Genomic DNA, 16,453 nt, shown 5'->3' on the forward strand with positions numbered 1-16,453 from the left:
GATATGACATCATCATGTCCATATTCGGTATGGACAAATTACATTTTATTGTCACATAAAGTTTAATACTGCAGACAGAGCTACAATATGTTTGGAACAGAAACTGACCTGGTCATATTCGGATGCTCCTGGATAAAGAGGCCATCCAAGAAACAACTCGGCAATGACACAACCGAGCGACCACATATCAATTGCCTCGCAGAAGGGCAGACCTAGAATGATCTCAGGTGCTCTGAAAACAAAAAATGTAATATATTATTATTATAGACCACCTAAATAAATTCCTGTCATTTGATTGGATGATTGTGGGTCACATGGTGTGCAATAGTACAATCGTGCAATAGTACAATCATGCAATATTACTTTTTCATTTTTTTGTGTATGAAAAACAATTTTTCTCTCTCGTATGAAAAAAAATAATAACTGGCTATCAGCCAGATACAAAGCTTGGTTCTCCCTAGAATGCAATGTAAAGGAGGCATACACAATGTAGGTAATTTGATCAATCACAATAGACAGATCATCAAAAATATAACTTTAAAAATTTGTCCAACTACTTCCATTAATATAGTACTTAGTACAGGGCTCGAAATTCACGCTAGCAAACTAGCATTTTCCTAGTAGATTCTTGATAATTGCTAGTTGAAAATTTCAAAACTAGCAAATGTTTGCTAGTGTAATTTTTGAAAAAATACGTACTTTTTAGCTTAGCCACGCTAGCCGCCAATCGCTATGTCGACAACGGCTAATAGGAACCAATTTGGTGAAAACAATCGTTTCATTTACACGCCGCCAATTTACGTCAAGGAAACGCGAATAGCACCGTGAATCATGTGGTAGCATAGTTAACGATGCGCATTATAAACAGCAAGCTTTTCCCCAACACAAAAGGCATGTGGGTGTTTCCATAAATTAAGGGGCCAGTGGGTATTTTAGTATTGGTGATAGTTAGTTTGCTGTTTACTCTAAATTGGTAATAGTTATTTAAAAAATGATTTTATCATATGATAGAACAATAATATGGGTTAATACTATTACATGTTGGAAAAAAAAAATTGCAAAAAAAAACGATTTAAAAAAAAAATATATCGTGGTGTCTAGCTCATTTTATTAAAATATGTGTGACATTTAAATACACTGACATATCAGAGTTTAAAAAATATACTACAGCAATAGTTATTTTGTATTTATTTATCATCACAATAGAGTACAAAGCAACGTTAAATATAAGCTAATTACAATTTCCCACGATTTTTTGTTTTCCACACAACGGTCCGCGACGTCCAGCATCACAACGTAACATTTCGTGTCTCACTTTGTTACGTTGTTAGTACGATCTTTATTAGTGAACAGACACAAGAAGTACCACTATAATGACGAAAATCGAATTACATTCACTACAACAGATCACTGAAATTTACCTTACACAATGTTCTACAAAATGGCGATTTTATTTAGTCAGTTACAGACGAAAAACTATTTTTTTAGAACATTTCGTGTCTCGTATATTCGTTACGTAGTTATTCATAGACCATCGGTGGTGAACGCCGCGAGAGCTATTTCTGAAGTTGAAGGTCACGTGATTCAAGAAGCAGGCGAACTAAAGTCTCGGCAAAAAAATCATCGCTAGGATCCGCGTTAATTTCGAGTTACAGCGGTAGAGACTTTTCGTGTCCCTCTGTTACGTTGTTTCAACTGTTACGTTGTAAATAACTTATACGCGCTTCATTGCATGTAAGTTTTGTGTATTTTTATTTTGTTAGTTTTTAGAATTTAGAAAATAGTGGGTTATAATGAAAAATACAAGAAAATTAAACGCCAAAACTATCTTCGTACTCTAACGTCAACATCATAGTCAAAAACTGAGTGTCGTATACACAATGAGACACGGTTACGTTGGTAGTTTGTTGATACTATATAGTTGATATTTGTTTTAATGTGGTAGGAATGTTGTTTATCTCATATCAGCTTCATAATGTATACCCAATGAACAGATATGTCTATAATTGATTAATATTTAACAAATTAATGAGCAAAATTGCAAAACATTTTCCACTAGGCAGGTTACAGCGTAACATCGTAGAAGATACGCCGTGTCTTGTTACGTAGTGTACTAGACCTTATACTGGTGTAGTATTTTGCAAATAATTAGCAATTAGTTACCATAAAATCTTTAAATTTTACATTATGTGTTTGCTATTTGGTTATTGCTTCTATATGACACAGAAAAATAAAAAGTTATTTAATTATTGTCACAAGAAATAGGGATAAAAGTCCATAGTTTACAACCACTTTCAGAATAAAAACAAATTCGTCGGTTTTGACTATTCTATTTGTTACAGTAGGAAAAAAAAGAATTGTATTTGGTTCATTTCAGTTATAATAAAAAACATATTACACAAAATAATGTGTAATATTAGTACATAATTTTGTTTATTTATTTAACGTTGCTATTCGACAAGATAAAATATGAATTAAATGTTTACTATAATATACATTTAAAATACCCTCCACTATAGTGAGCGAGTCCAAGCAACTTGGTTGTCGCGTATGCGCGCCTATCATATTTGGGCGATTTCACTTGATGTGTAGGGAATATTTAACTTGTTTCAATTACAATCTACGGAAGATATACTAAGGTTTTATAAATTTAATAATAATTAATAACTTTATTTAAATTGATAAAAACAATTACATATAATATAAACGCAAGGCTGTGGATAACAATTTATTATGAACGAAATCAAATCAAAACAACAAAGAACAATAGGTTCTCCTAATAGTAATAGGATAGTATTACCACGTGCTTGGGCAATGAACTCTGCTCCACATTGCGATAAGTTTATTTTTAGCTGGCTCGGCGACTCCGAAGCTGAAAGGGGTGACTGGTATTTCTACAGGTCTGTACGATAATTATTAAGGGTTTTCCGAAATATCACGTGCTTGGCTAATGAGCTCTCCTCCACATTGAGATCGCGTTTATTTTTTAGCTGACTCGGCGACTCCGGCGGTATTTCTACAGCGAGAGTGTATATACTCCATGTACGATGATTATTAATAGGGTTTTCCGAAACACCACGTGCTTGGCTAATAAAATTCTCCTCCAAATTGAGATCGCGTTTATTTTTAGCTGTTCAGTTTGATGGACCTTTATTTTTTAATTTTTATTGAAAACCAACGTGATTGCTGGCTCGGCGACTCCTGGTGCTCAAATTGGGTGACTGGTATTATTTCGGTCATGGTTCGGTGAACCTTTATTTTGTTGGCCAAAACCCACACGCTTGCTTCGTCGGCTCCCTACAAAGAGATCGCGCTTAGTTTAATGGGGAACCTTTATTTACTCTTCGTTTTAAATATATTCCATAGACTTCAACATTATAACTAGTCTACTGTTTTCCCGATGTGGTTTAAAAACAATTATAAAAGAATGAGAAATAAAGTCAACAGACATTTTACAACATTTAAAAATAATACGTAAAAAACATTTATACCCAGTATAACTAAGACAAAATTATCAGTAACATATTAATTTTATTATAATAATAAAATGATAATAATAAATATTTGATGAATAAAATTAATATTTTAAACTAATAATCTGAAAAGAAAGCAATAGTTTTAGTCAAATCAATTTATGAGCATAACTCAAGAAAGACAAATATATACAGTGTTCATTTATTGTTTTATAATTAATAATAATAAATATTATAATCCATCAACATAAGATAAGAAAACACTTTCTTTAGTATAGTAGGCCTAACATATTTTATAATAATAATAGATATATTTATTTTTATTTAAATTGGTATAATTTATATTAAAAATACTTAATTATATACTTTATATTTCTATATGATGATGAATCAAATTTAACCCAGATGGGCAAATCTAATGTTTCATTGTCATTTTTTTCATCTATACAGATCAGCAGTTTATCAACAATGTTACCGTTCCAATTGAGAACTGCATTTAACCCCAAAAATAGAGATGCCGCATCAACAAAAAGACCAACCAAAGAAACATCAGCCCACAGACTGTTCTCGAATATACAGTAATTTCAGCGTAAAAAAAATTTACATAACTGAAATTAAATTATTAAACAGGGTTACATCAGGTGGTTAAAATCAGCACTGAAAGTACGAACCAACTTTATATACCATTGAGTAAACATTTTAGAAGTAATGCGCGATTTACCAAATTTTTCCCTCACGTAAATTTATATAGATTATACGTTTTAATGATTGAACAAGAGTGTTAATGCGAAGTATATCCAAATGTATTCTCAATGATTTTACTGTAAATGACTATTAATAGTATATTTTAGCAGTTTGTTGTGTGCAGTAGTAATTACAGTTGTCACACTTTAAAAATAATGTAGTAGTTCTTGTTGACTTATTTAAGTGAACTATTTGGTGTCTCTGTTACACGTGAAAACTTCAATTTTTTATTGCATGAATTATATTGTTTTATTGATTAAAAGATAGTATTTGATATACTATTTTTACCAGTTTATCAATTGTATGCAGTAGTAACCACATTTGTTACACTTTAAAAATGGCTGCATATCAAAACCATTTCATAAAACATTGTGACGAGTTAAAGTGAACATTTGGTGTCTCCGTTACACGTGAAATCTTCCATTTATATTTCATGAACCATATTGTTTTATTTCCACATGGAGGTATGATCCTGATTTGACTTGTTGCTAGTAAATGTATATACTTGAGGTATATTCTGTTCATTTCTGTATTGTTTACATGTAATTTTTAAACAGCAGTGACTTTACAAATCTTTTATATAGAAATTAAGTCAACTTTAACGGCTTTGCATAATTATTTCATAAGCTATTTTTTAAATTTGAAAAGGTGTGATTTAAATAATATTTTTCTGCATTGAAGATGTTCCTAAAAGCTATTTAAAAATCCAATTTAAACAGTTTTAGGTTATTAATAATAACTTATAAGAGGGGTAGATAATGTGATTTTGGTGTCTCCGTTACACGTGAAATTTGCTATGCATGTTGATACTATATAAATGCTGTTACATAGAGACAACAGATTTAATGTGTATTTTGCTTCTTTTTTTTAGTTCAAGTACATGATATACTATTTAGAATTGATTATTAGACTTAGAATGTCACACTTTGAAATTCTGACCCTAATGTCACACCTTGGCCCCTTTATTTATGGAAACACCCATGTGCATTTAGTACGTCGCTAAGGATTACATCATCAGTCACGTAATTACAGAATACGCGATTATCAATTTAGGGATTTAACGAAATAAATATTTTGCCTACACAGTGGTCGAAGCGCGTATTTAATAGATTCGTAAATAGTAAACCCCCCCCCCCACCCCCACTTAATGGACTCTTCCAATTTTGTTTATGATCTCGCGCTCGAGAAGAACGTCTCCTCGGCACACAACGAGGTCCTGTTGTTTGTGCGATGGATTTTCTTATGCCTATTGTTTACCTGTGGAATTAAATTACACACACTATCGCATCACAACTTTAATTACTGATTTACACAGCAATGGGCAAAGGATTCACCAAAAAAGAATACGTTGAATAAATGCCGTAAGCTGTTTTCAAACTATTGATCAGCCCACTGTTATTCCAACATCATGCCTCTCGTGCGATAGGGAATTTCCTGGATAGAGACGAGTGGAGCGCGAGAGACGGCGGAGTGAGGCGGGCGTAGCTTGGACGGATTAGTTAGGGCCTACCAATTTCGCTCAGTGGCAATTAAATTTAATGTTTTAATTACGTCTGGATATAAACAATATAAAACTCAGTTTTGTCATCGGCAATAATATTTTATACATAGGCTTAGTCAATTTTGTTCCGCTTCAAATTTTAAAAGTTTGATGTTTCGACCTAAAAAAAAGTTGGTCGAAACATCTCGGGACGAATCGTCCATAGGCCGAAACGCCCTTGATTTGGCTAGCATGAAAGCATGTCTTGATCTTTTTTTAATCTGGCTAAAAAGGGTACTACTACTACTACTACAGCTTTGCCTAGCTAGCTAGGCCTACACCTAAAAGCTAGGCCTAGGTCTACACCTAAATAAATTCAGATTTGTGTAGAATTTAACTGTTTTACCGAAAAAAATTGTGATTGCTAGTTATGCTGCTGATTTTGCTAGTTAATTTTTTTACAACTAGCAAAGTTTGCTTGTCGAAAAAAAAGTAAATTTCGAGCCCTGTAGTAGGTTATTGTGATTGAAAGTTACTGTATATCAGTATCATTTTAAAACAAATTTCACTTAATAAAGATGTTGTTGGACTATACCATTTATTGACAGGGGTGTATTTTCCCTTTTTTCAAGTTATATCTCACTTTCCGCGGAGAATAGTGTAGGCTATTATTAGTTTATCCAGGCAAGATACAGTAGTAGTAGGCACCAAATAGACTGGGTGAAGTTTAGGAGGTACTGTAGGTTGATAACTTAGAAACAAGGTACTGGATCTGAATCTACAGTACCTATACACAAATAGTAGGGAGTATTGTATTTGATTTGAGACAACCCACAGAACTAGATTTAAATTTTGAGTTAGGTTTACTGTAAACCACCCCCCCCCCCCCCCCCCACTCCCCAAAAATACTTAATTTTCCAATCTGATTTTCATGTGTTGTATTATTGATAATAGTACCCTCGTAAAATGGGTACAAAGAGTAGCGCTCCTGAAGTTGTAAAGTTCTTGATTGTTTAATACAGTCCAGCTTACCTGGACACACTGTTTACGTGAATATATTGATTTCTTTTGAACTGGATCTATACATTGAGGGAAGGTCTATTGTGCAAGATAAATTGTGGACTATTCAATTATTTAGAGCTATGTTTAAAAGTCCAGTGTAAATAGACAAACAGTAGACAATGTGTCCTTTTTGTAATGTCCTGTTGGTAGTCTTGGCTACAAAATAAATCAACTTTTTAACATGAAAATGTTTCATTTGATCACTGTTATAGTTCAAAGTTAATTAGTTTGTTTTATGTATGCATTGGCAACGTACTATTGCACGGTTTTTGTTAAGACACGGATGCAGATAATTTTATGTGGCTATTTTAGTTAGGACTCTGCTATTTTATAAAGCTCTGCCTACACTATCAAACTAGTTTGACAAAAAAAAGTGTGATGTGCCCAAATATGGTAGTGATATGCCCAAATATGTTAGTGATAATATGACATCATGTCCATATATGGACACATCACATTTTGTTGTCACATATAGTGTAGACAGAGCTTTAGTCTACAGTGTACATGTAGGTTTATAATGGTACTTGCTGGTTGGGTTTTTAATTTACTTTCAATTAAATCTTTCACAACTTGTAGGTTTGCTTTTATTATAATAGTAGATTAAAACAAGGAAGTGTTAAGCCCTGGGTACCATTAAACATTGCTCATTTCTTTATCAACATTACTAAACTTGTACTAAAGTATAATTCTTAAAGTTTCTTATACATATTATCATACAGTAGCAGGGAATAATTTCGCCAGTGTAGCATAGCAAAAAGCTATACAAAACAACCTTCTTGCTGCACATTTCTACAATTGTGTAGCAAAATATACTATAGAAAACTATGTTTCTCGACTAAAAAATCAGTTTTATTAGCAATATTGCTAAACAAAATTTTAAGATGAAATTTTTCCCTGAGTAGTATCGAAAACTGCCATAGATTCTATACTATGACTCACCATACAAAATCTATATTTAGATGAATTCAATGGTTGAATAAAAACAATATGACTCAAATTTTATTTTTAATGTATACAATATTTTAAAAAGAAGGGATGGACTGGAGGGATGAAAGGGGAGGAGGATATGAAGAGAAATATTAACAGAATTGTAATAAATAATGATAGTTTTATTTAAAATTTGGTATCTAAAATATTAACCACATATACGGTATATGAAAAATTAAATAGCAGCAGGAGCAGCATACTTAGCAAATACAGTACCAAATTTGGCTAATTAAGGATTAATTTACTGTAATTTAGCACTTTTTAATATATATTTATTACTTTCATTCATTAATTAATGGTTTAACATAAAGAATTGTATACAAATGCTTTTTAATTTTTAATTTGCTATTTGATACCCTTTGAACAATTTAGAAGTTTATGAGACAATTATTTTTAAACATTATTGAAAGCATGCCTTAAATAATTATTCAGACGGTTAAAAAGTAAACAAACTTACTGCAGTAGAAAATAATTTTGACATGATCCCTAAATTAATTTAATGTTATTTATTGTTAATACATAAATTGTGTTTATTTGAATAAACGTAGAGTAACTCCACGAATCAATGAATTATTCATTTACTGTCTGACAGAATTTATTAAGATAGATCAATCTTGCATTAAACGTTCATACGTTAAGCGAACAGAGCATGTCTCCAGAATGGCTAATTAATCTTGCATGTTCGTAGACTGATGATTTAAAAATGTCATGTGGGTCGCAGGTAGGGTCAGAACAAGGTCACAAAGGGTCAAAGAAAATTCTTTCTCAATAATACCGTATGTGAATACTTTGCAATACAGTTGGATTTAAGTATTCAAAACATACAAAGGTACTTTTCCTTGAAAAAATATCATCATGAATTTAAATGCGATTCTAAAATTTGTATCGCAATAAGATTTTTTCAGACAACTTGACAGACTTTTACAAATTAAATTGGACTTCTGTATTGTATTGTTATGCCTCTATTTTTTATTTTATCATGAACCTCGAACATACAGTAGTTACAGTATGATGGTAAAACAAGTCTGGAAAAGGGAGTTAGAAACCAGTTTACACATCTGGTTTCTGTGCACTTGAAAGAATCCAGTGTATCTTACTGTAAGTAAAGAGTACTGTATTAGAGAAAGGGTTACCCTGGTGCCAAACCCTGACAAATGAGTGCCATTTGGTGGCAGCCTATAATGGAGGGACCTTTTACGAGAGTGAGAAAATAATGTTTGGTTTGGTGCATTAATATAAATACACTTTTTTTAATGAATTTAAAGTGCTTTGATAAAATTGCTACTAAAAGCAATTCTTTAAATATTCGAAAATACAGTACACATTGTATTTAAAGTACCAATTCAACTGAATCCCACCTCAACTGAATCCCTAGAACTGTATGTGTACTGTTAGTACAGTACTTTAGGCCATTATTGTAAAAGTACTAGTAGATTTAATCTATTGTTCAGGTAGGAAGCTACCAATTGTGATGATGTAATCACCATGCTTTCAATTATGTAATCACTCATTGAAAATTCTGAAGCTTTTATGAATGGTCAATTCAATTGTGCAATATGCAACAGGGGGAGTCAAAAGCTTTTAATCTATAAATTTGTTTTAAATTAACATTGAATAATTAAAAAGTATAATAAATTGTATTTAAAACAAGATCAAACATTAAACTTAAGATCTTAAAAGAATTGTTTTAAATAATTTTTTCAGATCATATACTTACACCATAGTTTTTATCATGTTTTTGTTAATATACAAAATAAATAAAACATGCTATTGCTATTTTTGGTAGGTAAATTATTGTATTGTAAAGACCATCTCAGACAGAATCATACCAGACCTGACGAAACGTCTTGATTCGTTGGTGCTGTCAGATTTGAATCCCGACGTTGGTCGTTGTTTTATGTCGTCGGGAAAACAAATTGGTATAATTTTCTTGTTGTACAATGCTGTCCGAGTTGGCCTTAAAGCTTGGTTCCCACTAGGGACGAAACGTAAAGCAATCTACGCAACGAGCCAGTCATTTCTAATAATTGTGTTAGCCCCCGCCTGCGTGAAATCCAACCTGCAATGTTTGCAACACTTGTTGCGTCGTCAGTTCCCACTTGTGATTACGCAATACAACACTTTGCGGTATACGTCGCTGCATTGCGTTCTAGTGGGAACCACGCCTTAGAAAACAGTTCTTCCATTTGAAAGTACAGTAAATGTTGTAATGTATTGTCAAGTGATAGGGTAGTGGTACTATACTTAAATGCTAAAATTAATATGAATCGGACCACAGTTTTGAACAAAAAACAAAAATAGCGATAGACTTACCTATAGTAACGTGACTGCAAGTATGTTGAACAAACTGCTTTGGACACGTGACTCGCAGAACCAAAATCAATAACTTTAACACGGTATGGTTGGCGCACAGGGTCCACAAGCATAATATTTTCCGGTTTTAAATCAGCGTGTATCAGACCAAGGCTTTTCAATTTGAGTAATGCGACTAACACTTGCTGAGTCACTGGTCTTATGTACTTAAGTGGCAGTGGGCTAAACTTACTATGCTTCAAATAATCGTACAAATTCTGTTCCAGAAGCTCGAACACTAAACATGTGTGCGTTTTATGTTGAAAACACTCGTACGCACGTACAAAATTATATTCATCCGCGTTTTCCGCACTCAACCGTGCTAATATATTCACTTCAATCTGACCCTGTCTCGCGTATGATGGGTGGTTCTTTAAAATTTTTATTGCCACAATCTCGTTTGTGCCACGCTTCCAACACTTAACAACCTGCCCGAACGTCCCCCTCCCAAGAAATTCTAAAACTTCGTAACGATTCGTTAATGATGTTAACACCTCGTGCTGAACAAGTTGGTAATCTCCATCGCTACTAGAACTCTTTTTAGACGTTGTTTTGGTCGTCGTCGCTGTTGACGTCGTCGCGGTACTATTTATACTACTTGCATGATACTGCTTCGCATGCACCTTTTCTGTCCGTCTCCTTTGATGGTTATCCAACTCCTCGCTTTTTCGTTTTAAACCACATTTTTGATACGTGTCTAATAATCCTATCGTTGACGCTCTAATTACATTTTGTGCATTGTGACCGTTAGTTCGTGACCAGTTATCAATGTTCGTTACATTGATCGGTACCGTCCGTAGTTCACTCGTTGTCGTTGCACCATTTTTTGAATTATCTGTTTCAATTACGTCATTGTTATTTAATAGGTTTCCGTTGTTGACGTGCGCATTCTTTATAGAAGAAAAGGCACTACTTAGCGAGGCAAAATTTGCATTGACGTGGGCCGACATAACTGAAAGGGAAAGAAAAATATATAAATAACATAACATGATAATATTTGAAGATTATTCCATTATGGTGGAGGAGTACTTTAACTTTTCGTATCTAATCCCTCCCTCTGGAGAGCATGGGCTATTACTGGTTTATCCAGGTAAGCTAGGCACGAAATAGACTATCAGAATCTCAACACTTACATGTTTTTAAATATCTAGAATGTAGCTTAAAAATGTCTACAGATTTATTAGTAAAAACAAATCAACATAAAATTGTCATCTATGTTGGTGATTCACCATCTGTGTTCTGTGATCAAATACACTTACTCATGCAAATGCAATCAATTAATATTAATAAAATATCATCCATGTCATGAAAATAAACACAATGAAAAATAATCATATTATAATAAAAAATAACATAAAATAAAATGTCAAATTCTAAATAATATAGCATAAAATCAATAATGATTCCTTTCATGAAAATAAAACAAAGAGTGAAAGAAAGAATAGGGACCACATCAAACATGTGGTCTACTGCAGTTACTCTATGATGTTTACTTTTCACCTGTTTATGCAATGATGGGGTTTTCTTCTGTGATGCAATTTAAACCAGCTTTTGCCTCACAACTGTTGCCTCATTGTAAACAAACTAAAATAGTACTGTAGATTGTGCAGAGAAAATTGCGCAATTTAAAGCAGTAGAATGATGTTGGCATGATCCTTTTAAATACTTTAAATATTCTGTGAAACATCCATAGGTTTTGCTTTGTGAAGGTAATCAAAAAAAGGTTGAACATTGTAGAATGTCCAGTCAGCTGTGGTCAGTACTTTTTAAATGTCCAATTTAAAAGTTTGCAAGCTTATTTTGGATAAAATTAAAAGCAAGTCTTTTAAGATTTATGCAGGGTGCAGTGTTATGTGTAAAGGGAGTGGTCGGCCACACCCAACGTTAACCAGCATTTGTTCTTTGCTAATAAGAAAGCTAATTAACACTTTATTTAATATAGTATTTCTTCTTTGTTAACAAAAACTACATGACAAAATAAATAAGAAAATAAGACTTAATTTTTTCCACGGCGTAAAAAATAATGAAAACATAAATACGCATGCACATTGATTCGCGCAAATAAATTTACCAAGTGGAAAACAGGCTTTAACTATTAAGAAACTCGCATGAATACTTGATTAACTACTTTGTCTATGTAGGAAGAAAATAATGGGATAAATGCGATGTTAAGAACCTCAACTAAATACCAAGACTTGAAACAGTTCAAAATAAGTATTTGAACGGTCTATTAAAACCACCTGAAATTCTATTATGACCAAACAATAATTTTGAATTGACCGTAGTTAGATCGCCCTGGGCCGAATCACGCAAGTGTGAAAGGACTTTTAACCAATTACAAACCTACAAAAGTCTTGATCATACTGAACTTTACAGTACAGTAATTTGGTCTAAATAAACTGACTTGCCTAGTGCGAACAATGGTCAAATTTAACAATTGGTAGAGTTTAAACCTATTGATTAAACATACATTTTTCAAGCCCAGTGCGAACAAGGCCTACTGTAAGCCTGTGATAATGTACATTTGATAGACATGTTTATGATATTTTACTGACAACTTACTGTCCCTTGAGCTCTTCTTCAAGGACCATTCAGTCGTAAATATGAACTTTTCACCCTTATAAAAATCTTACAATTTTAAATGTCAGTCAAAATATGCTTATTGACCTCAACAAACTACTACTAATAATAATAATTTTGATAAAGGCATAATGTGGTATTGTGTAGCAATTGGCTTTGTTACATACACTGCCGAAAAATATATTCCTAAATTGATGGTGCTTTGCTACCTAAACCTGTTGAACGTAGAAGTGATAAACTGGTTTTCAGACCAGAAGTCTTGTACTAATGCTTTTTTTTACTCTGTTTTTATTTCATTTTCACGGATGTGGGATAAGATTCCGGTCTATATCACAGACATGTTATTTACAATGAAAGAAATTTTGATTCTGTTTTAAATATAAATTCTATGTAACCGGATTATTAAATTTTTAACCTACTGTAACTTTGCCAGGAAAGTCTTCTAAAGCGATATTTTTGCTTTCTGACAATCCGCCAGGATAGTGTCCTGCGTTTTTCTATGAATTGTTTTATTTTTATGTAATTTATGCTTTTTGTATTATTGTATTTCTTTTAGTTTTTAGTGGGAAATAAATAAATATGAATATGAAGGGCAAATGTTGCCTGAAATCTCTGCTAATTTTTCTGGCCGTTTTACCATTTTGATTTAGCTTTTTACTTATTTTATTTTGTATCGTCATTGAGACTCAGCCATTGATACCCACAGCCTTCTCAATTTTTTCAGTAATTTATATTCATAATATATATAATATATATTGATATAATTATTCATTAAAATAATGGACTTATCAATCCATTTGAATTAAGGTAAAACTCTATTTAAAATTAAAACTTAAAATGTTCTTAGTACGAACAAACATGATGTTAATAAGCTTGGGTCAGCCGATTCGGAGCCCTATCAATTACTCGCTATCAAATCTACAACTTTCCAAAAGGATATGACGGTCGGTCGAGTATTAGTGAAAGAGATATGAATCACAAAACAACATATTGACCAAAGAGTACAGCTTTACAATACAGCATTTTACAGTCTTGAACAATACAATTAATTTCAGCTTATTTAAAGGGTACTGAAAGGATTAGGTAGGTTTGTGGAAGGGGTTGGGGAGGCAGCCAAAGGATCACAATCAGACTAACATATTTCATTCAAATCAAATTAAAGTAAACACAAATTTCAATTTTTTTTTTTTTTGTCAAATTAAAAGCAGTATAAAAATCATATGGCAAGTGGTATATTCTGCCGACAAATATTATCCATGCTCTAGCAATAGCATAATAAATATTGGAATTACCCTGTATCAAATGGTCTGACCTATGTTATATAGCTTAGCACCAAGGTTATAAAGCACATTGTGCAATACTAATCAAGTTTTACTGAGTGCAGTCAAGCGTGATATTTTCCAGGGATTACTGGCAAACAGCTAGACGACTAACGGTTGTTGATCCCGTTGTTTTCACTGCAACAAGCAGAAAATAATCATTGCAATGCGTAAGCACTGGGATTGCAAACAAAACATGTGACGACGATATTCATCATTTTTAAACGTTAATTACTAATAGATACGTAGAACAAGGTTCTAGATGCGTCCAACTGGAATACTGTATATAAATAATAATGGCGTTTCAAAACTATAATCCTTTTCCAGAATTTAAATTGTAAAATTGTAGATCTAAATTTTTATTATATATTAATATATATGTTTGCTTAATTTAACATTTCAATTATTTTCTATATTTCACATTTTCTTATTCAGATTTTTAGTCTTATGTAATTAATTTTATTTTTTGGTTTTTGTTTTTGTTTTTACTTTTCTGTTTTTATTGTATTTTGTATATTGTATCTGTTCTGAGGGTCCCAAATGATCAGCAAATGCTGGATGGATCACCTCATTAAATATGGTTAAAATAAAAATTAAATGCCAATTTAACTATTTATCTAACAATTTAACAAATTCACTTAAAATATTAAATATTTTATTCTTTACATTCTATTCTACTGTACACTATATTAAATGTTTCAATTATAGCGATGAATAAACCCATTATTTTTACGGGGTAAAGGTCAAATTAAAAAAAAACGTTTAAAATTCTGGAGCTGCATGAATTTTTCCATTGATTTTGGATGAGTAGTTATTTGTACTGTATGTATACCCTGGGTGGTTTGATGAGCACTGGGAGTGAGCTCTAGAGGTAAGATGTAGATGTAGGCTATGCCACTAAACTGGTTAAAAAACAATGTATAATATTAATATGTTCTTTGCTTTTTTACCTCGCAACTAAAAATTAAACATAATAACATTGCTTTATTTAAACCACTATACACAGTAGTATAGTTGATTTATAATTGTTGGTGTTTGACATCTTAATAAAAATGAAAAACACTGCTGACTGACTTCTAAGAAAAACGCTGGTAGGTAGGAAAGGTCAATCTCATGCCGTCGTTGAAACTAAATAAAACTCCCACTGTGCCATGTCACGACGACTCTGTAGGCGTTTATCCAAAACCAATGAGTTGCTCAACTTAAATCAGTAAACATCTATTGTTTCTGTGTCCACACTGCGTTTGTTTGCAACCCGATCCTAATAGCCAGCAACGGCTTCTCTAAGCACAGCTGTTGACTAACAAGTGGATCACAGCTTTTTATATTATAATAATCGTATTGGATTATTATTATTATCATATACCTTTTAATAATTAATTCTGTAGCATTTGAAATAAAAATATGTATTCCTGTCCTACTGCTACAATACACCACTCCTTTGGGCCTATGTCGGTTTATTTTATTTTTTTTAATTTTATTTTATTTAATCGAAACAAACAGCGATAATTACCGCCACTAAACAGGTTTGATACAAACAAAGCCAGGACTGTTTAAAGCACCTTGATTGGTCCTTACATTGATCAAGGGCTTCTCTCGTCCAGTGCCCACCTTGACCATAGGAAAGGCATGGGCCAATACGCCTGAAGCAGATACTAGATGCAGGGGCTGCCATAAGAAGAGTCAGCAGTGCTGATTTCAAATGCCTAACGGGAGCCCATCTCCATCTACAGCACCCGATATTCCCAGATGGTCTCCCATCCAAGTTCTAACCAGGCCCAACGTAGTTTAACTTCAGTGATCTGACAGGTAAGGAGGCAATATTCATTCATTCATCAGTGGAAACTTATTTCAATTTATTGTCATTTTCATATAAAATAGAAATATTTGCTCTGAGATATATCAGATAAATAAAGAACAAATTACAATTCAAAGTGCTAATTCACTCTCGTACGGTATACTGACAAGCATTCAGTGCAGCTGGATAAAATCCATTGCGAAATCTAGACTTAGAAGACACTTTCCCATGAAATAAATGAGGGTAACACTGTATGTTTTAATACTATCTGTATGGCCAACTGTACAGTATTATATTCAGGGAAAAATGTGAGTTGAAGCCAAGTTGAAAATAAGCGATAAATGTACTGCCAGTCTAGTGTTAATTTAGTGTTTACTACAGAGAAAATACTGTACAGTGAACTCTGCAACTATCCCAAAAGAAGAATTTTTTTACGAGTCTAATCTAATGGTCCCAAATTCGCTCATCATCCAGGCACATTTACTCTAACTCTGTCAAGGACCTAACAATAACATGTATTGCTCCATGACTGCATGTCTGAAGAAATTATAAGTGTGAACAGGTTTATGGATTATACTACTAACCGATAGGGGTGTTCAATCATGGTGTATTTAATCATTTTTCTTGAAGAGGTCAATATTGGTTTATCCGGGTAAGT

At 32.7% G+C, this 16,453-nt stretch overlaps 1 protein-coding gene across 1 annotated transcript in view; it reads right to left on the bottom strand.

The window, feature by feature from the left end:
* Positions 1-16,453, bottom strand: part of LOC140054918 (homeodomain-interacting protein kinase 1-like) — a 66,937-nt gene that overhangs the window by 40,411 nt on the left and 10,073 nt on the right. The window contains exons 2-3 of the mRNA XM_072100041.1: positions 10,060-11,050; positions 109-232 (exon numbers count right to left, since the gene is read on the bottom strand). Coding sequence (XP_071956142.1) covers positions 109-232; positions 10,060-11,048 — 1,113 coding nt within the window. The 5' untranslated portion in view covers positions 11,049-11,050. The remainder of the gene's footprint in view (positions 1-108; positions 233-10,059; positions 11,051-16,453) is intronic.

This window comes from Antedon mediterranea, chromosome 7, assembly GCF_964355755.1.
Source record: "Antedon mediterranea chromosome 7, ecAntMedi1.1, whole genome shotgun sequence".
NCBI lineage: Eukaryota > Metazoa > Echinodermata > Crinoidea > Comatulida > Antedonidae > Antedon > Antedon mediterranea.